This window comes from Hakea prostrata, chromosome 7, assembly GCF_041222555.1.
Source record: "Hakea prostrata isolate BN-2017 chromosome 7, UWA_Hpros_2, whole genome shotgun sequence".
Lineage (NCBI taxonomy): Eukaryota > Viridiplantae > Streptophyta > Magnoliopsida > Proteales > Proteaceae > Hakea > Hakea prostrata.
In genome coordinates this window covers 71,900,151-71,921,413 of record NC_142606.1, presented here as the reverse complement: position 1 = coordinate 71,921,413, position 21,263 = coordinate 71,900,151, and the positions used below count along the sequence as shown (strand labels likewise).

Genomic DNA, 21,263 nt, shown 5'->3' with positions numbered 1-21,263 from the left:
TCGATTGTGGGCTCGACAATTTAGCCTCTTTCCTCTCCTTGGTCGAGAGCTTCAACCTCGGTCTCCGCTCAATTTTAATGAAACTCTTTACCCAAAAAAAAACACCCATTAAGGTTAAAGTGTTGTAATTTTTTACCACAATTAAGTATGGTATTTAGATATGGATGTTTTGGGCAAAAAGATTAATATTATATATATTATATATGAATGCTTCAAACTAAATAGAATATTATATATTTATACCAATCAGATATGAATTTTATATAATGCATTCGCTACAAAAAAAAGTTTTAATTTTCTATTACCTTCTAGGAGTAAAGCTTGTTGCTACTAGGAGTTATCTTCATAGTTTGGAATAAGGGATGTAAGTTTGACCCTAATGGTTCGAACCCATCTCACAATCTTGTTCATGTACAAAATTCTAGTTTTAAAAACAAATTAAGGCTGGATTAGGGTCAAGGCTAAATCAAGGTTGAGTATTTAACTTAGGTCAATTAGACCAAACTTTACCACTTAGTAGATTATTTTTCTTTTGGATAAAAGTAGAATTTTTCATCACTTTATGTTTTGTGATTAGGTTAAGATCAGGAACAAGTGAAGGCATGTAGAATCAAGATCAAGGATTTAATGCAAACCCTACTTAACATTGTCGTAATTTGGGGAATCATAGTAAAAAGTTCTTATTTTGAGAATGATGATCTATAGAATAATATCAAACTGCTTTTGGTTATCATGAAACGTGAGTTGATCAAAACTGTATGGTTACTTGATTATGTCAGGTGATTCTTCATCAATTGTCAATTTTAAATATATAGGAGTCTTACCCCCAAAAAAAAAGTTTAATATATAGGTTTGAAAAATATAGTTTAAAAAGATGGATGCAATCTCGAGCAATCGATCAAGAATGTCTAGATAATTTACCAATTACCTGCAAATCTTGCTAAATATTTGAAGAACAAGAATATGATTCTTTTGTGATATCATCTGTCGAGGTGATTCAAGATAGAGTCGCTTCACCAAAAACAGAATCACACTCTTTGACAAGCAAACGATTTTTAAAATTCAAGAATTGCAGTTCCAGGTCAAATTACATTTCCAGGAATTACCAAATCAAACACAGTGCAATTATTGTGCAAACCATTCTTGGATGACTAATGTTAGACGCAAAAGTCCAATTAGTGTTTTACCTGAATAACAAGGTTTGGTTCTAAATTGCATGTGTTCCTGAGCAGGATCATGTCATAATTCTCAATCTTAATCATCCCAGTAATCTGTGATCAAACTGTTGCTGAAGCAGCACAAGACTTAGGATCACCTACTAATGCTAGTTGTCATGGTTCTGTTATGTCTGTTCCACTTGTTTTCTACAACCAGGGAGATCAGGTACAGTCAGGGTTTATAATAATAATAATAGACTTATTATGCCTTGAATAAATATCTTTTCATAATCTAAATCGCGTGCAAATCAAGATACAAGAAGGGAAATCATGGCATCAGCAGATTCTGTGCCATCATTATTCACACTTGGTATTATTTTCTCAGGTGATACAAACTGAACAAACTCTCTGAGTTCTGTGAAACTGCAGTGCTCACTGTATGGGACTTCATACCTAGCAATCCAAAATGACTGATTAGATATGGTTGCATATGCAGTAAAGAAAGGTCAATACAGTTAACAAATCAATTCTAATTGTAAATAAACTTGGAGAAACTAAATCTTTTTAGCATATATAACAACATATTCACGGATATAATAAACTTGTTTGATCATTAACACATTACACATACCATTAGCTACAACTAGTTTCTGAAACCTTGGATATTTACGTGATATTCCCTTTTATTAGAAATGGTGGTACACTTCCACTATTGTGGCATCTATAATCTGCAAGAACAGATTAGATGCTATTGACATTAACTGACAATCATAATGTTGAATCTTTCTTTGCAGAAGCAGAGGGTTCCTTCATGTCCCAAACCATAACCTAACACAATCAACCACAGTTCTCATTTCATTTATGGTTTTCCTATTGCCACAGTTAACTGTCATAGCCAAGGCTCCCTTTTTTGGCCCGATGACCATCTCAACTTCACCCATATTACTGTATGTAAAACAGAAATACCCCCAACTAGTTTACTTTCAGCGCACCAAGTGGAACCACTTCCTGAATGCAACAGATTTGCTCTCAAGTTCTTTGCCGTAAGTATTCTCATTTTGATACTTCAAGAAGAAATAATTTATGTTTAAGTATTTTACTAAAAATAAAAATTTATACAAAAGCATCTTGCTGGAGTTTTTTTCCTTGGGTAGAAAGATGATTTATTGATAAAACCTGACTATGCACCTGGGATCTGAAGTGGTATTAATAGATGCACAGGGATCAGAATTAGGCTAAAACACGGTCCTATGCTTCCCAACTAAAATGTCACTGAAGAGAACAAGATGAGCTACAGCAACTTTAGAAGCACCAAGGTGATCCTAGATAATAAAGCCCAAACCACTGCAGTTCCCTTTTTTATCCAACGAAGCATGGCAGTTTAGTTTGAAGCTGCTGCCTGGTAGGAGGGTCATCCATAGCAAGTCTGGAGCTAATGATAAGATTAAAGGAATTGTAATTGAACATTGGGATATCACATTGGCTGCAAGGAACTCAAGGCATGGATGTTCTGCAGCCTAGATAACTTAAGTGGGGGAACCTGCCTTTGATGTGAATAAGAGAACACACCCATATATGTCAAATATAAAAGAAGCTAAAAAATCTGACCTCCTTAGGCATTGTCTTGTCCATAAAGACCAACCTCAATCCATCTACCTAGCCACATTTAATCGAGAATTTGTCCTGGTAAATTGCAGCCGGACTGCAGCCAACACCCACCAAAAAAAAAAAAAAAACCAGTACAGAAGGATGTCCTAATTCATCTCCTCAGCTGCTCTTCATCATCAAAATTGTTTATCAATAGGAACCTGTTGTCAATGAAGGGCTGCTGCAGAAGCAACTTCACCAGAAGCTCTCCATTAAGATTCTTAATTATAGTCAAGGAAGGCAATTCCAGATGGATTTCTAATCTGATCAAAGGGGCATCCTTCCATCTTGGCAACATTGGGGATGATCGATTATTTCATCCCTTTGTTAAGCACTAATTACATGATACACGTGATAGAAACCTTTTACTGAATAAGTACCATCTTTTGAAGCACCCCACAATTGATAGTCATCAGATGGGAAACACCCCCAACTGAATCTAAAGAATGACCTTACCACTAGGGTGAAAATAAGAATCAGTGATGAACCATCATCAATAGTTGACCAAAAAAAAAAACCATCATCAATGAAAGGGTGCTGCACCTTATAGTCAGAAAGGAGGGACCCATCTATCAAACCAAATGTCTCCCCTTCTAACCTGTGCCAATATACCATAGGACACATAAACCAAGCACTTTATGCCCTTTTACTGTACTCCTCCATGCCCAGGAAGGGTTAGCACCAATATTTACCTGTAAAAGGAGTCCCTGTTTGGGAAATAAATAGTTTGATAATTGAACCCACAGAGCTGGGATTACTCCGCAACTGCCATGCCACCTTTGATAGGAGAGCCTTATTACGTAAAGCAGTCTGAAACCCAAACGACTTTTTTCCTTGGATAGGAAAAGCTTGAAATGCATAGCTTTAGCATTGCCTACTCCCCAGAACCTGCTAAAACGTTTTCCCTGCTTTATCAGAAATATCAACAAAAAGCTTGCAGGATCCTAAATTCTGTAGGTAAGCCAGGATATTTGGTTGTGCTCTTACCACTAGATGTGGGAGAACCATCATAAAAAAGGAAGAGGCATTATGGGCTAAAGGGGTGAACATTTCTTTAAATTCACTGTTTGGTCACTTGCCTTCTCTATCAGCTTTTATCTCCAGAAAACAACTAAATGCAAAAAGTTGATGGAACAATGGATTGGTACAACACAAGATTGGTTGCAAAGGGGTTCAAAGACCTTCGCACCTGTGGCCAAGCTGAACACCGTTTGCTTTCATGTTCTATCAACAAAAGGCTGGGAGCTATAACGACTAGATGCTAATAAAGCTTTCCTTAATGGTGAGCTGGAAGACAAAGGTGTACTGAAATTAGAAAGACCATGTGTAATGAAGGAATCATAGGTGGTTGGAGTGACAGAAGGATCCTTAGCTTTCTACCATGGCCATAGAGATATTTTTGGCAATTACAAGGAAAATGGAAGCAGAAGGGCAAGTGCAGTTGCCGCCCAAATGCAAGGCGGCCCAAATTCCCCGTCATATGCTTGCAGATGACTTGTTAATCTCTGTGAAGGTACACTAGGAGTTGATTGTGGCTAGTATAGGGGCTCTGGATGACTTTGCAACCCTCTCCATTTTGCAACTCAACAGGGATAAGTCCTGTATCATTTTAGGCGGCCTTACTCACAATAGTAGACTACAATTGTTGGAAGTAACAGGTGTCTCCAACACCAAGTTAATTCGGCATCTTGGAGTGCTGGGGAAACACCACATCAGCCTCTAATATTTTGATGATAACAAACATGGTACTAATGTCTCAATTGAGCTGACCAATTAGATCAAACCGAATGAACAAAAATCAAGCAAATGGAACCAAGGTAAGGATGATCCAGACACAAGTGAAGCCCTAACCCAAAGTGGATGATCAAGACACAAGTGAAGGCCTATCCCAAGATTAAGCATGAGCACTTGATGCTTGAAAAACATTTGAAGAATTGAAGAATGAAGAAGGAAGAATAGAGCTCAAGAGGATCGAGTGCACTAAGGACACCACACATATTTGTATGTTTGCTCACATTAATCATACTCATCATATCATCAGACTGACCTCCTCTAGGTTACATTCACAGAAAGAAGAAGGAAGAGAGAAGAAGTTTCAAGAACTCTCAAGATTGTCCTTTCCCCTAACAACAGACCTCCTGCTCCCATCCCATCCTAGCATCAGGATAAAATCCCACTTTTGAGTTTGTTAACACCTTAACCTTTCCCAAACTATCCCATCTTAGTTGGGTAAAACCCTAATCTCCCCAATTGTTCCCATTCTATTTGGTTAAGACCCAAAGTTTTCCAAAATCCTTTCCCAACTAGGTTCTGTTAAAGCCCTAGCTTCCCTAAACCTCCCATAACAAAGAAACAATAGCCCATCCAAATTTTGTTAACCTAAAATTTCCCCATTTTCTTCACCAAAACTATCCCATCTTGGATATAGATAAAACCCTAACCCTAGAGATAGCTCAACTGATAGCTGGTTCTATTTAAGAAGGATCCTGAAAGCTGGCCCAGAACCTGGGTTACATCAATAGATTGAAGAGTTTTTTTTTGTTTTTGTTTTTTTTTTTTTATTGAGAGATTCCCTTTCCCCTGTTCTACTTCCCCTTTCTTCCCCTCCATATTCCTCTAATTATCCCTCCATTACAGCCCACCATTGCAGTGCTATACCAGGCCTGCATCAGGAAGTGTGGCAAAGGGGCGGTGTTGCTGCAAACAGAGGTGAGATAACTGTAAGGAAAAGGGAGGACAGGTTATAAGATGAGGGGGCTGCAAGGGGTAGGTCGCTGCAGCGGCAGAGAGGGCTATCACTGAGCCAGGGGAAGACAGGGTAGTAAGCTACAGGGGGCAAAGAGGAGGATTAGCAATAGTTGGGTGACAGGGAGCAACAGAGGATTGCAAAAGGAAAAGCTTCGGCAGTGATAAACTGAGGTCCAATCCCTAGCAGTAACCTGGCTGTAATGGTGGAGGAACCAACAGTCACCAATGGGAGATGCAAACCCCAAGGAGTTTGAGTGAGACCAAGAACCATGGCAAGGGAGGTCTTTGCTTATAAGAAAGAATCAGATGACTAAGCGGTTGCAAATTTGCAGCTTCTGTCCACATGTCCTTGAGGTGAGGGAAGAAGGAGCTTCACAAGATGGAGGAGAACCAGAGGCCAGTTGCCTTCTCAAGCAACATTGCCGGTGTCTGATTCTTCCCCAATCATTACTGGGGTCGTGAATAGATTCTTGTTCCATTGTTTTCATTGGAGCAGGACAGGTTATTCTTCCATCATTCTTGTTGCAGCAGGGACACCAGCGAGCAAAATAGTATTCAATGGTGAAGGCCTAACATCAACAGGCACTTGAAGTTCATCCTGCTTCAAAAAATTTCAAGCTTCCAAAGTGTGTCCACAAACCACAAAAGAACTGCAATGAGGAAACCAATTACAGGATACCACCCAGTCATGTCTTTAACTGAGATGAACATAGGCAATGGTTTGGAGGTAGAGATCCCTACACAAAATTGTGTAAGAGAGGAGTTCCATCTTCAGGGTCTTTGCATCAGCACGTAGAGGCTTTCCAAGGATAGAACCTATACAACTAAGGACTCAGCATTCCAAAATTCGAAGGGGAGACCTAGAAGGTTGATCCACAAGGAATAGTGCTGGGGTTGACCTTGTGAAGAGAAGAAGATCATTCCCATTTGTGAAAAAAATTGGGGTTTTGCCAACAAAACAGGGGAGCTGTCAAAAGCTCGACTCTTTGCGGCAGCGCAGGAGAAATTGAATATGAAGATCCCACAGTTTTTCAAGAGGTAAGTGTCTACGGTACCATGAGCCAGCCATTGTTCAAAGAACATGCTTTGACTATGTTGTAAGAGGGTGAGGGCCAGTGATTTGACCAACCAAAGCTGATCACCAGCGATGGATGCCAGGTTGCAGTGCAAAGGCAAGAAAAGATAAGCCATCAGGGGGGGGGGGGGATGAAGGAAAGGTTAATTCTAGAGAGTTGGAAGGATTCCAGGACTGAGAAGAGATAAAGGGGCAGGTGGGTTTATCAATGGCAACAGAAGTGATCAACCAGAAGGAGAGGAGGTTATTAGAGGTTCGGCAGACATCAAGAGTCAGGCAAGCATCAGAGGTCTGGCAGCAGTTCCTGACTACTGTGCTTCTGTTATCCAGATATCTGTTAGCCGTATCAGACCCACAACTAGATATGGTTATCCAGCCATGAACTCGAAGGATTAAATTCTACAGTCATTGGTTTTGTAACTTTAAACAAAGAATTTCTCTTCAACCATATGTTCTATTCTTTCTTTCTACATTATTATTAGCATAAAAGAATGTGAGGGAGCGTGTGTATGTGCACGTGCTGTGTGAGACCAAAAACGGATGGCAACACAAGAAATTTATATATACCTGATAACTGTACCCTGCTGCCATCTTCTCCCAGGAGTCTTCTTCTTTCCTTTACCAAATGTCCAGCCAGTAGGAGAGAAAGCAACTATAAGATTGTATCGACCCTAACACAACAGGCAAATACCATATACAGAAAAATAAATAAAGATAGAGCAAGGATGAGAAACATCAGAAGCCAGCAAACTGAATGGAACAGAGGGGGGGGGGGGGGAAACGAAACTCAAATGCATGAATTATCTGTATCAATACTAAGTTAATAACATTACCTTCTTAGCAAAAATATTAGTATAAAGATTGTGATTCAGATCCAAACAAATAAAGATTGTGATTCAGATCCAAGAGACTTGAAAAGGCAACTCTTTTTCATTGCTTGGTTGGGACGTTTAGGAGGTGGGGATATGTAATTGCATGCTTACAATGGTTACAGTTTTTTCTTTTCTTAACCTGCGCATGACATTCCAAATCGACCTTCTTGAACTATTAGATGATAAATCATTTGCCCAAATGTCCCCTTTAAGAATAGGAGAGTGTACACCTACCAAATATTGAGAAGATAGATGCTTCATCCTCTTGAAGCTCGCAATCGTCCACATAGGCACAACATGAATGTGAGACTCTTGTTCATTTTTTGTAAACCATTGCATGTCTGCCTCAGGAAGCTCCAAGCATTCCAAAAGACGTAACTTTGCCACTCCAACATAAACCTTCTTATGCAGAACTCGTGCAACCTCCAAGAACAGTCGTTCCTTTCCTGTAGTAGAAGATAAATCACAAAGTGTATCAATTGCAATCAAAAGAAAGAAAGAAAGAAAGAAAAAAATAAAAAATAAAATAAAAAGAGGCACAACAAGAGGTAGAGCTTACCAATTGTATAGCTACCAATTAGAAAGAGTGTTTTGGGGTTGAAAGCTTCAGCCTGGATGGCCTCAATCACAAACTGTATAACTGCCTCTTGCTTTGGAAAGTCATACTGCTTAGAAACACAAAAAACAAAAATGTCAAAGACAATCATAATTGTCATGCAGTTAAGGTGATGTAGAACCTGGGCTGAATCAAATTGGTTTCCATTCGACCAACTGAGCCAAGTGAAACCAGTCTAGCAAATATTCTAAAAGGGCCAAAAGAAGACCAAAAAACTGTTCACGTCAACAGTGTAACAGATTTGTTTTGGATCTTAATGAGAATATGATGGAAGATTTGATGGGACTCACTTGCATCTATAGCTTTGGAAGATTGAAGACTATATTAGATTTTATTTTGTTTCTATTTTAGTTGTTCCTAAGTGTCTAAAAGTTAGTTTGTATCTTTTTTTTTAGTTTTTTTGGGTAATCAAGTTAGTTTGTATCTTAGTATTTATGCATGTGACTTATTTATAAAGCCTAGGTTCTAATTTACTTTTTTTTCATTATAGTATGTTTATGTTTTCTTTTTTGTTGCTAGGAATATTAGCTAGGAAAAATATTCACAGCCCACAGTCTCTATATTCTATGCAACTTGGAGAGCAAATCAAATATTAGTACTCTATAAAATATGTAATAGGCTATTCTCAGCCCACATAGATTTATAAAATGGGCAAATTACATATAGACCCCTGGGTTTTGAATAATTACACCTACTAACCCTGAAAAAAATTCAATTACAAACGCCCCCTTTCTAATAAGAATTGGGTTTAAATAGTGATGTCATCAGTTAACAAATACATAAAATACCATTTTACCCTTCTTTCTTCTGGAAAAACTTTTAGGCCATCGCAAGAAATGGCAATGGAACAACCAACTCCCGCGAAACCCACGGCCTTCACGCTCACAACGAGACCGGCCTTGGGCTTTCCTCCGGTGGCCGGAGTCTCCTATTGATTAAATTTCCCATTTATTCTTATTGTGAGGGTAACCAGGGGAGGAAATAGGGCTTGATTTTGCAGACGCCTCGAACTATAGGTGAGACTAAGAACTGAGTAGATCAGAAGAGTTTGTTTGTCTCGACTCTTGTGGTAGACTTTTCTTCAATTATGCTTGGTCAAGTGAGGAAAAAGATAAATGGAAGCCCATTATTTTTCTCAGGGGTAGAAAGATTCCTGTATTGTAATACAGAAGCAGGCGGAAGATATGGAATTGTAGGAGGGAAGGCTGGAATCACAGTTTAGATGGGCTAATAGGCCACTTGTTAGATCCTGTATCTTATTTCTTTCCCCCCTTATGCTTCAGTTTGCCAAGGGAGCAGCTAATTTGCGCTGTACAATAGCAATTTCAGGCTGCTTCCTACACATAATCAGATTTGGGTGATGCTTCACCATGCTTCTTCAGACTTATTATTGCTTCAATTGACTTTTATATCTGCAGATATTCTAGAAATGTTGCACATCAGTTCAGTGAAACCGACTAAAAAAAGGACACAAACATCAAAGTAATGGCACAATATGTTACCAAGACAAGGAAAGAGAGAGAGAGAGAGAGATTGAGAGAGAGACGGGAGAGTACGGTGGCGGCAGTGGTGGTGGTGGTGGTGGAGGTAAGGGTGGGAGGAGGAATTAGCAACATTTGTTTAAGGGTAAATCGGTAAAATATCAAGAAGAAAGAAGGGTAAAATCGGTATTTTATATATTTGTTAACTAGTGATATCACCAATTAACCTCAATAATTAATAGAAGGGGGCATTTGTAATTGATTTTATTTTAAGGGTAGTAGATGTAATTGATTTGAAACACAAGGGGTCTTTATGTAATTTGCCCTTATAAAATTGACTAATGAAGCTTTGCTTCATTTTATTTGCTTGTCTCTTCCCTAAGTGATAAGAAGGGTGAGGACCCTGCTATTGAGAGCAAAATACTTACAGTTCAGGAACCTAATTAAGAGAGCTGAAACACATTTATCCCTTTTCCTTTCTTCTCTTGTTCAAGCTGGTTTTGAAGCCACTGCTGTATTGAACTAATGCTGTCTCTCATTCAAATCCCGATCTAATCTCTACAATCTGATTTGGTCATACCCCTTAGACTTCTAGTTCTGTCTTACTTCTAAATTTTCTGATTTGTTGGTTAGATTGGCGTTAAGTCATCCTTGATCTTAGCCTTACATTATAAGGCAATGCCTCAGTACCATATTCTAGGTATGCTTAATCCATCTTTTGTGTCTGGGCACCTTAATGACATTTTTTAAACTAGTATTCATGCATCACCCTTAAGCATTTTAAAGCTTGGCTAGGGAATGGTTCCCAGATTGATACAACACTTCATATACATAATGCAAGGACTGAAAAAGAGCAGGAATAAAAAGCATATCAAAGTATCAGTAAACAAATGTTCACCATTGCATGGCCAGAGGGCATCGTCAAAACTTTCAGACGTTAAATTTGAGGTCTTCATTCACAAGGCCACCTTATACGGTAAATATGCCCTTGTACTCCTAATGGACAAGAACTTTTCCAAAAAATGTGCGTTTTCACCACTTTTTGTGCCTTCATTTGTCAATTTTTTGGTAAGTCAATTGACAGTCACTTGACCTGACAATCAGCACACCGCAAAGGGTGGATTCTACTTTCAAGAAACTTCTGGCCAACCTGATCTGCCATGTAATTGGTACAGCCAGCAACCCATACCTGCTCATTCATTTCAATTTCATGTTTATCATCAATTGATGTTAACAGCGATCCATTATTAATGACACCTCAAGTCTCTATCTCTCACAAGGAAATGTGCATGTCTAAAAAAATAGTTACTATAATCAGAAAAGAATGTCTAAGAGATGAGAGTAAAAATATTGCATTTTTCCACTTGAGTAGAGTCCTGCATTTCACACACCTGGGGGTTACAGTAAGTGGTATCAAGGATAAGAGTGTGGATGCGACAACTCCGCAATGCACCTATGCTCTTCATTTCCTCACTAAATCTGAAATCACCTGTGTGTAGAACTGCCTAATCACATGAAGTTAAACACAATTAGCAACTTACGCAAACTTTACAAGAACAATAGCAGAACAGACATAACAGCTGATCTTAAGAAGTTGGAACACACCTTGCCATTGGGTGGCTCGAAGAGAATAATTATGGAACCAGGACAGTGGTTTGCATCGAAGCAAGTTACTTCAACACTAGCAATCGTGATCTTCTGGTTGAGTGGCAAGACCTGCAATCTATCCCAAGGAATCCCAATTTTCATATTCACAAGCCGTGCTGTAATTGAGGAGCAATAAATCTTCCCATGACAGAAACTTCTTGTAAGGCCCTGATAATCTGCAACAGCAAAAAATATGTGTGTGAACCACTTTTTTGAATAAAATAAGTTTTTATTACTGACTGCTGTCTTGTGTTCAAAGGGGTCTTTAACAACATTTTAGCTTGGCAATGATCCCAACCTCTGGCAGCCTTTTATGGGCATAGTTTGAGAGCTTGCCGTCTTGCCAAGATTTCAATAATGTCCCGGTATTTCATGGAACTGGGAAAAGATGGCCTGCAAAACCTAGGAATACTCCAACTTGACCAAGATCTTGGTTCAGCCCAGCTTATAAATTTACCACAACTCAAACTAAGATCCTAACAGAACTAGTTGGTCTCAATGGCATTTGTGATTTGGCTGCTGCAACTTCTTGAACTTGGACTTTAGTTTGATGTTAGACAGTAAATTCACCAGAGCAGTCTCCAAAGTAGCTTGATGTTGGACACTTCAAAGTGCATTACACTCATATGCAATGTGTGGAAGCATATGAAATGAGATAAGCCAACCGTAGACTAAACCACAACTGCCCTGTAGGACCAGCACTGGATAGGATAGCTGCTGCCAATCTATGGTCCATCCATGTGGAGAACAAGATACCAGAATCAGTGATGACGGAGGATGGGGAGGGAGATCCAACTCTAACTGCTATGGTGGAATCCGAGCAAAGGAAAGGTCACGACCCAACAGACTTGGGCAAATGGATTGCTTACTTCTAGGAGATGTGCATTTCAGAGGCAAGAGATAAGTTAGAACTTACTTAGCTGCTCCGTCAGATTTTGACATGGTTAGATTTGCATCGGCACTAAGCCAGGTTAGGGGAGAATCCAGAATGCAAGCCTTCCATATTAAATAAGACCTCTAATAGTCTAGAAAATAGCATGCAAGAATCAAAACCCAAATACGGCAAGAAAACCTGGCAGTCAATCTGATGGACCAGGTGGCAGTAGACTGGATCAACTGGCAGGTCTAACCAGTCAATCCAAACAGATTTGCAGCTGCCAAGTTTGTGCATGATTGGGATTCTACAATACCTTAATTACCCCCTACTTGGCCTATTTAAACCCCACTTAGACCCCTAAAACGAAAATTTACTACTAGAAAAGGAAAATTGAGAAGAAGAAGAGAATCTAGAGACCTAGAAGATTGAGGAGTGTCGGTCCTTGGAGTTGTTAGGGTTTCTGTATTAGGAGACTACGCTAAATTCCAGGTAAGTTCTACTAACTCCCTTTGAGATTTTATTCATTCTACCTAGACTAATGACTTCTAGAATGTGAATCTATTGAATTCAATCTAGAACTTATGGAGATTGAACATTACCTTCCCTCATTCCAGGAGGATCAAGGAAGCCACCCTGTTGTTTTCCCTCTTCTCTACTGAACCCAATGGAATCATACCCTAAAATTCACTGACTTAGAACTAGGAATGTAAAACCAAAAACCCTAGGACCCTGAATTGGGAGTGTTTTTCCTCCCATTGGAAAGAATTTAATCCTAAAGGCAGATTTTGAGTAAGGGGTTGTTCCCAAGGGTTAGCCATGGAAAGTCCTAACAAACCTTGCCAATTGGGAGGCAATCATGTATAAAAGCTTCGAAACAAGGATCCCATCCAGATAAAATATGATTATCCAATCAGACATATCTTGAGCTAGATTATCTATTACAATCCTATGATTCCTATCAGATGGAACTGTAAAACCCTGCACACACCAATCAAAGAAAATCATGACATCTAGCAGAATAAAAGCCATGATGGAATACATCATGTGCCACAGTAAATTCCTCAAACTGGCCCACTAAGAAAAATGAAAACAACAAACAAAACAAGTTTCTGTGGCCGCCACAAGTAGGTCTATTTAAAAATCCTTTAACCACCAAAGGTATTAAGTAATACTAGAGTTTGCTGGACTTACGGTCAATATGAAAGTGGGTGAGAAACCAGTGGGAACAATTGCCCCTCAAATATCGGAAAGCATCCTGCAAATAAATAATAAGTGAAGTCAAAAAATCTTGAAAACTAAAACTCTTAAAACAATGAAATTTAATTAGTTAAAGGGCCAATCAAAGAAAACTGCATAGATGCAACACAATGTCTCCTGACAGAAATTTAACAAATGGCAATGTGATGTAGTTCAGCTGCCTAAAAACAGCCTCCGGCGTAGAAGGAATCCCTACACCAGCATCATTAGGCATAGGAGAGGCGTAGGGAGGACTGAAGTGGGCATATGTTTAGGTTATTTGAGTTTTAATTAGACCTTTTTGAGCTTAAATTTACAGATGTAAACTGGTTATGACTTGTAAGGGAGTCCTAGTTAGTAATCTCAGTTCGTCTCTTAGTTTGAATTTGAAAGCTATGTCAATCATTGTGTCTATAAATTTCGATGTATAGACTCAGTTGAGCCCATGAATAAGGGTTTTAATGTTTTAAGCATTGCTGCCCTCTGAATAATGGTTCTAATTCCCTGTCTCCCTCCATTGAATTTTCCTCAGGCTGCCATATCTGAAATAAGTTCTCTGTGAACATTTTTTCTCAATAATCAAGATCTTCATAGCCATTCAACCTGCTGTCCCCCCTAATCCTCTAAGATTCCGAACCCCAGTAATCCCCTTTATTTTCACTTCTCCAACATCAAAACCCTGATCAGACCTACCCATTCATCCATGAAACCCTAAATTTGGACCACATTACCCTGCCCATAAGGAGAACTTGATCCCTTTTGCAGACCCATCCAACCATTAAAACCATGACAACCTCCATCTCAGGTTCTTCCCAAGAAACCCTAGAATTCACTCAATGCAAACCAACCATCACCTTGTCCATATTTCAACTGAACTTCGCTCTCCACCCTAGTTCATGCAAAGCTCCTTCCCAAATTCTCATCCTAAACCCAGGATTCCATCAATTTTTACTTTCTAAAAACTCAAAACCCTAATCCTAAACGGCTATAATTCAATTTTATCGATATTCTATCACCCACCCAATACCAAACCTTCATATATAGAACACTAATTCAATATAACCCTACCATCAAAAAACAGATTATACAATTCCTTAACACCTGTTGTAACAAAAAAAAAATATTATTTGACCTACCAACGTATAAAACTTCATCCTGAATCCTAGACATTGGCTCCTAGGTTGGTCTCACCTACCAGTCTAGAGCAAGTTTAGAAAGGGTGAACCAGTGCCTTGGAGAGCAATTTCCTTAAGCAACCTTACCACAGCAATTTATGGTGAGAAGCTACTTGATGCCTTGAACTCAGGCAACAAAGGTGGTCCACCAACCAAGCCTCGGACTACTTTACAATTGCTAATTCAAAAAATTAATTTAATCCTTTATCAGGCAATATTTTCTTTGTTTTCCTTTTTTTCTTTTGGGTCGGACAACCGGTGCAGAATATAGAGACGAATTAGTTTGGGAATTCATTAGATTAACTTTTTCAATGGGCTTGAGTACCCAACAACATTAAGCTATTTAAATCATTTGGTAACCTGTGGACGTAGGGTTTGGTTTTATCCACAATGCTAGGAGTTTCATGCACTAGGTACACCCTAGAAATTGTCATTAGTATTTTAGAATTTTAACAAAACGTATGCTAGAAATATTTTGAGAATCACTCTAATGATGAAGTTAGCATTGAAGTTGATTTAATCCCAAAAAGGCAAAATGCCTGAATGTTCAACTCCACCTCCAATTACCCATAGATTACCAAAGTCACTTGGAAAAAAAATTTCGAAAAAGTGAAGCTTAAAGCTGTAACTCAACAAAAACTAAAAAGGAAACCCTTTAAATCAAAAATGATAGCACAATTTCAATCAAATGATAAAGAAAAAATGTTTTGATATGTAAAACCTAACAGTGGAACCGACCCCCATCACATTAGAGGGTGGATATATTCCATTCTGCTAGCACCAAAAAGGGTAGAAAGGGCATTATACCACTCGGAATGGTGTCCCGGGTATGCAACACCATGAAGGAGTGTCTTTTAGCTTTCCATTCCTCACATGACTTCTGCCAACAACCCTTTTATTACGAGAACCTGTTTTGCTTTCTCCCATTGCACGTGCGACAGAGAGTGCAGGATCTCTCTTCCCAACAGAAGAACCTAAGAAGTACTCTGTGATCAATTTATTGCCAGCTGGTTTACGGTTACAGTTAACTTTGACTCTAGAATCATCATCCATGCTGCGGTGCGTGTCTGCTGTAAGCATGGTTTCTTTCCTGAGTTGAGTAAGAGCATGGACAATCTTTTTCCTGGGACCAAGTGCTGTAACTCCTATATTGAAGAGATCCTGTAACAATATTATTTTATCTATTAGTTGAGATTCCAACCACCACAAATTGGCATACAAAATGAACAAGACAAATTTCATGTGCTCTGTGTTAACCAAATAATATCTTGTTCCATTGGAACCGAGTTCAATTTTTGTTTGCATGTATCAACTTCCCATCTGAGGATGGTCAGAGCCTTCATCTTCTGTAGGCATCAGCACCAGGAAATGTGTACAAATTCCTTCTCCAGTCACATTAATTGTAGATCATGAAAATCCTTGAAACATACCTCTTCTGTCAGCCAATGCAGAGTGTCCCAATCAATTTCTTCCCTAACAAAAGCTTCTTCATATCTTGAGAGACCTAGGCAACGCAGCCATTCAAGAACAGGGGAGACATCAACAACTCGAATTGGAGATTGAACTATCGAATCATTGCAAGGAGGATCAACCTGCAGTAATTAAATCTTTCTGTTACAAGAATAAAATAAAAATCTCCAGACTTTGAATTAATTAGGGAGATTCCAAAGTGCTGACATCAGTCGAAAAGGAATGAAAATGTCAAATGTTGGGATTATGGTTTAATTGGAGACATTTTGTGAGTATAGTCATACATTTATTTATCAACGGAGACATCTTGTCCCAATCAAATATAGCACAGTTTTTGTATAGCTCAAATAATAATATGTTATTTATTCTGCAGGGTGGAGGGACGGGAAGAAGATATCATATTGGAAATAAGACAAAGAGTAATTGTTATATTGCAAATAGGACAAATAAGTACCATGACTTGCAAATAATGATATTTATTGGGTAGCTTCAAGATTCTGCAAAAGTAATGAAACTATGACCGTAATCAGAACATAAGAGAAAACAATACTCTTTACATGAATCTATTTCTACCAACATGCTAGCTTATTTGGAATGTCTGCAAGCATTTTCTGCCTGTCCGAAGCCAGGATGGAAGAGGTTGCAACAGGTCAGCAGCCAGCAATGATTGACAAAGTCTTATATTGACATTATTACAATTTAACTCTCTTTTTTAATCAAGACTGAGAGTCGTTATCATTTTTCACAAGTCCTCAAATTTTTTCTGGGTGTAGATCCTCCTAGTCCCTATCACATGGATTTTAAATACCATAGTTCGAGCTCTCAACCTGGTCAAGATGAGACAGCATACAAGACATGAAAAAGTCATATATCTCAATCAACATCTCAATAATTTGTCACATGCCATCATAAAAACGAAAAAAACAATAACTTGAACAATGCTATTTGAAATTTCAGCAAAAAGGGCTGTAAACTTGTTTTTGTTTGGAGAAGGGGAGACAAATCCCTTTTCCTCATCCTTTCACTTCATTTTCACACATTATTACACGATTACACATTTACATCACACTGTTGATTCTACCTAATCCTCAAAATTTATATGCATTTAGCCATTCGGAGTTTGTGACATGCAAGACTAGAGTATTTAACTTTCTATGACTTATTTATGCATTATTGCTCAATGTAGATGTATCATGATTCAAGATCTCAGTTTTGGTGGTCATCTGGAGTTGGCTAAACTCGGTGATTTTAGGTGTCTTTTGGAGTTGAGACTTGTTCGCATCCCATTTCAGGCCTTCTAAGCACAGTGCTTGCCTTAGATTTACCAAAGAAAATAAGTACCACAAATGTGAGTTCCATTTTGAACAGCAAGATTGAGACCCATACGCTGAAGATGCATCCTTGGATGGCCTATTATACACATCATGCACTACACTAAATATTATGAATCCATTAGTGTTCAAACATGAATCAAGTCTAATGCATCACACATGTTAATGGCTTCATAGTTCAATTTACAAAGTTCACATGACCAATCGAAAGGCCAAAGTTACAACTCAACACCCGAAGCAATAAGCACTATGCCACTAACTCAGTGGTCACTAAGAAGCTCCAACTCTTACCTTAAAATTTTGCTTGAAAAACCTTTCAATCCTTGCAATAGATGGACTAGGGGTGGTATTTATCACGTGGAGGAGGCACTTCAACCAAGATTCTAGCAAAAAATCCAATAGAAGTTGAAGAGCTGATGTCACAATGGCCAAAACACTCTCAAAAGCAAAACCAATGAGGTCTAAACTAGTTCGAGTCATAAGTCTCATATCACTCAAAATACTAGCTCCAAGTCCAGGTTCTTACCTGACAATCCTAACCCTAGATTTCATTGTTATCCCTTTTTAAATACCAAAAAACTAGCCATTAATTGCTGCAATTCAATTCTGCTACAGGTTCCACCATATCGCTACATCTTAGCTTACATCTAGTGTCTTCGCTAGCTCAGCTTTCATGATCGGCAGATTGATATATTTTTCCTCAGGAACGAAGTTTCAAATAAATGCTTTACCAATATTAAATTCCTATTGGACAGAATAAACAACCACCACTCTCCAACATATTTAAATATCCTAATTGTCCATGTAAAATAATCAAATGGAAGGGAATCCACACAAAGGGGAAAAAGAAGACTCAATATAAAGCGAAATTGAAGGGCTAAGAAAGAAAGGAATCTAAAGTCCTACACAAAACCTTTGCCTTCTGAATCTCATTACTGTAAAACCCATTGTTGGCCAGGCTGTGGTGTGATTCCTTTTGGTCAATACAACCATTTGTATGAGCATGTCTTTGTTCCTCACTCAAACCCGAAATGTCGATTCCACATAAAGGACACTCAATTAGACTATTAGCTGAACCATCGCCCTTCAAGATATCTGTTCCCTTCAACTTGTCCACTTCATCAGTTTCTAAACACAAGTTCATCAACACATTGAGCTGTGTACCTGGCTCAAAATCCTCAATACCATTATCCTCATTGCAACTATTATTGGCAAGGGAATTGTCTTCTAAACTCGAGGCTAATAATCTCGATTCAACTGAACTATGAGCATTCTCCAACCTGAATCTTCCTTTATCATCACATCCAGTGGAAATACTATCCCCACCCACAAACTCATCCTCAACCTTACAACTGCAACTTACGACTGGTTCTAAAAACTGTGATTCCGATAAATCGAAGGCAGAAACCTTATCAGAATTACATAGCTCTTCATTACCACAATCAACAGATCCACTAAATCCAAGAGCAAAATCATCAAAGCAACCGTTATCAACGGTTGAAGTAGAAAAGCCTTTTATACTTGATTCCGTCGGCCTAGACTCCGTTTCAACTCTAATTTCCTCATTGTGCTCAGAATAAACACCATTCAAATAAATATTTGCTTCGTCCGTAGAACTTCCAACGACGCCAGAATGGCAATTCCCGCTGAGATCTGCTTTCGTTTCCAATAAGCCAGGCCTCGCTGAATCCAAATCGGACCTCTTGTTCACTTCGGCATCTCTTTTCTCACCGACAGAGGAAGCATATCTGAAATTTTCTTTCCCAGTGCTGGTGGAGCTCTTCCTCTTCTTCGATGACCGGATACAGTTAGAAGGTTTCAGCGGTTGTGAAATGGAACTTTTGGTGGATTTCTGGCGTAATGAAGTAATACGGTTCTTCTGGCCGACGGAAACAACGTGACCAAACATCTGAAAATCGTCGTCATCGTCCGACATGGTCGAGCTTCTACAGTTCTACCATCAAAATGGGGCTCCAACGGAGCTTGAGATCACCGTAAGCGTAAAGTGGAAGCGCAGAGCTGAAGCCCCGTAAAACTAGGGCATCATAGATACGGCATTTTCCCGCCTTCAGTTTTCTCGCAAAATTTTCATTTTGAATCCTCACGAATGCTTAGAAACAGAGGGATCCGGCTCGCTTCGAAATCTGTTTGGGTCGGTCTGGTTCCGTAATTCAATCGAATCAAGATTGCCCCGAGTTAGCCGATCCTTTCATACGTCTCTTTCTAGTTGGAATTGGTAGCTTTTTACAATCGGGGATGGCAACTATTACATATACCAAGGGGATCAATAAGAGATGCCAACATTACCAACTGAGCTACCCTTTAATGGTTATGTGTTTCTTTTCTCTTAATGTCAAACCATGTTCATATTATGTTCTCCCCTCTTCTTTTCCTTTTTTGGTTGTGGAGACTTTAAAGGCTAATGAGAGCAAATTGAAAGCCAGTCAGGGCATGTACAAAGAAAAAAACAAGTCCCTCGAGAAGAACAAGGTTCGAAAAGTCGTTTTAAAGTCGGGTGTCGGTGGTTGGCGAAACCACCGAAATCCCGAAATATCGCCGACATTTCAAAAGGTTAAAAGTAACTTAATGGGTTCGTTCTTTCAGAGTTTGCTGGAGAGCAGAGAGAAGAGAGAGATCTGGAGAGAGAGAAATAGATGGAGTTTTGCAGCGAGAGAGAGAGAGAGAGAGATCGCTGGAGCTACAGATTTTTGCAACGAGAGAGAAAGAGATGGCTTTGTGAGGTGAGCAAATTCCTTCTTTTCTCTTAATGTCAGGATAACGGCTATTCTTGCCGACATTTCACTAAGTCGCGATATTAGCCTATTTGTCACCGAATTTTCGGCGACTTTTGGTATATGCCGTTTCGTAGGTAGGTTTCGTGTTGCCCTTGAGCGACTCACCGAATTTTCTTCGGCATATCGCGAAATGTCGGCGACATGTTGTATCATGGAGAAGAAGCTAAGAAAAGCTCGAACTAAACTGGACAAGGCTTCTGATGTCATTGCGGAGTTGGAGGAGTCAATTGAGTCCTTGAAGGGTGCTTCGGCTTCCACGGCTACCTCATCCGAGGAGTACACCGAGGAGACAAGAAGGAAGGTGCTAGAAGACTCCTTCCAAACAACCCAATTCGCAAAACCTCAAACTTGTTGGGTTTAGGTGTCTTATATTCTGTGGGTCCATGTAATTATGGTTAGGTATCTTGTCTCCTAATCTAATTTTACAAGATATTTTGGAGTTGGCCCATAATTGCATCTCTAGCTCATCATGCTTCAAATTATGCACATTTCCACACTTGATAATTTGAAACGACCTCTTGACATGAACAATCGCATGTTTCATACCCAAAACTCCAAATATTCGCTAAAGTCCTAAAAATTCATAACACATGCAAGAACAACATAAAACCCAAGGTAGCTACACTCTAAGTGTGTAAAATGCATGCTTTATGTCCTAAAATTTCACACATAAATGTGCTCATCAATAGACAACTAGGCACGCCTCTTATTCATTGCAAAATGTGGGTGTGGGGATGAAGGTGGTATACTTCGAGAATTGATCAACAATTGATGGTGTCACACCCCACCCAGCCGGATCCGAGTCATACCCAAACACCCGTGGGGGTGATACACCGCAATATCTAGGTTCAATGACAATTCCATACAATACATGATAAAGTAAAATCAAATAGACAGACAAATAAACAAGTTCAAGTATTTAATAATCAATAATGAAAGAAAGGATTACAATATCCAAAACTTCCTTTAAAAAACTAAACATCATAGTTAGAAGAAAGGAAATAATGTTTAATGTTGTAGCGGAAATAATTTAAGGAAAACTTTACGGTAAAGAAACTCCATAAGAGCAGTCTTGGCATGAACAGGAAGCGTCATATGCCTCCACTTCTTCTCCAATCTCACCGCTTGATAGCCAC

At 39.0% G+C, this 21,263-nt stretch overlaps 1 protein-coding gene across 2 annotated transcripts; it reads right to left on the bottom strand.

Moving 5' to 3' along the window:
* Positions 1 to 1,176: 1,176 nt before the first annotated feature.
* On the bottom strand, positions 1,177 to 19,511 carry LOC149011981 (sterile alpha motif (SAM) domain-containing protein). 2 transcript variants are annotated; one of them, XM_089164017.1, is made up of 10 exons: positions 18,246 to 19,511; positions 15,962 to 16,123; positions 15,339 to 15,692; positions 13,312 to 13,375; positions 11,202 to 11,419; positions 10,988 to 11,101; positions 8,059 to 8,167; positions 7,734 to 7,945; positions 7,195 to 7,298; positions 1,177 to 1,610 (listed from the first exon to the last, which is right to left on the bottom strand). In XM_089164017.1, exons 1-10 carry the CDS (start codon positions 19,266 to 19,268, stop codon positions 1,466 to 1,468), a joined length of 2,505 nt encoding a protein of 834 aa, XP_089020143.1. In that variant the 5' UTR covers positions 19,269 to 19,511; the 3' UTR covers positions 1,177 to 1,465. The 2 variants fall into 2 exon arrangements, with proteins under 2 accessions (XP_089020143.1, XP_089020145.1); XM_089164019.1 differs by having other exon boundaries at positions 8,059 to 8,164; positions 18,246 to 19,510.
* Positions 19,512 to 21,263: the final 1,752 nt, after the last annotated feature.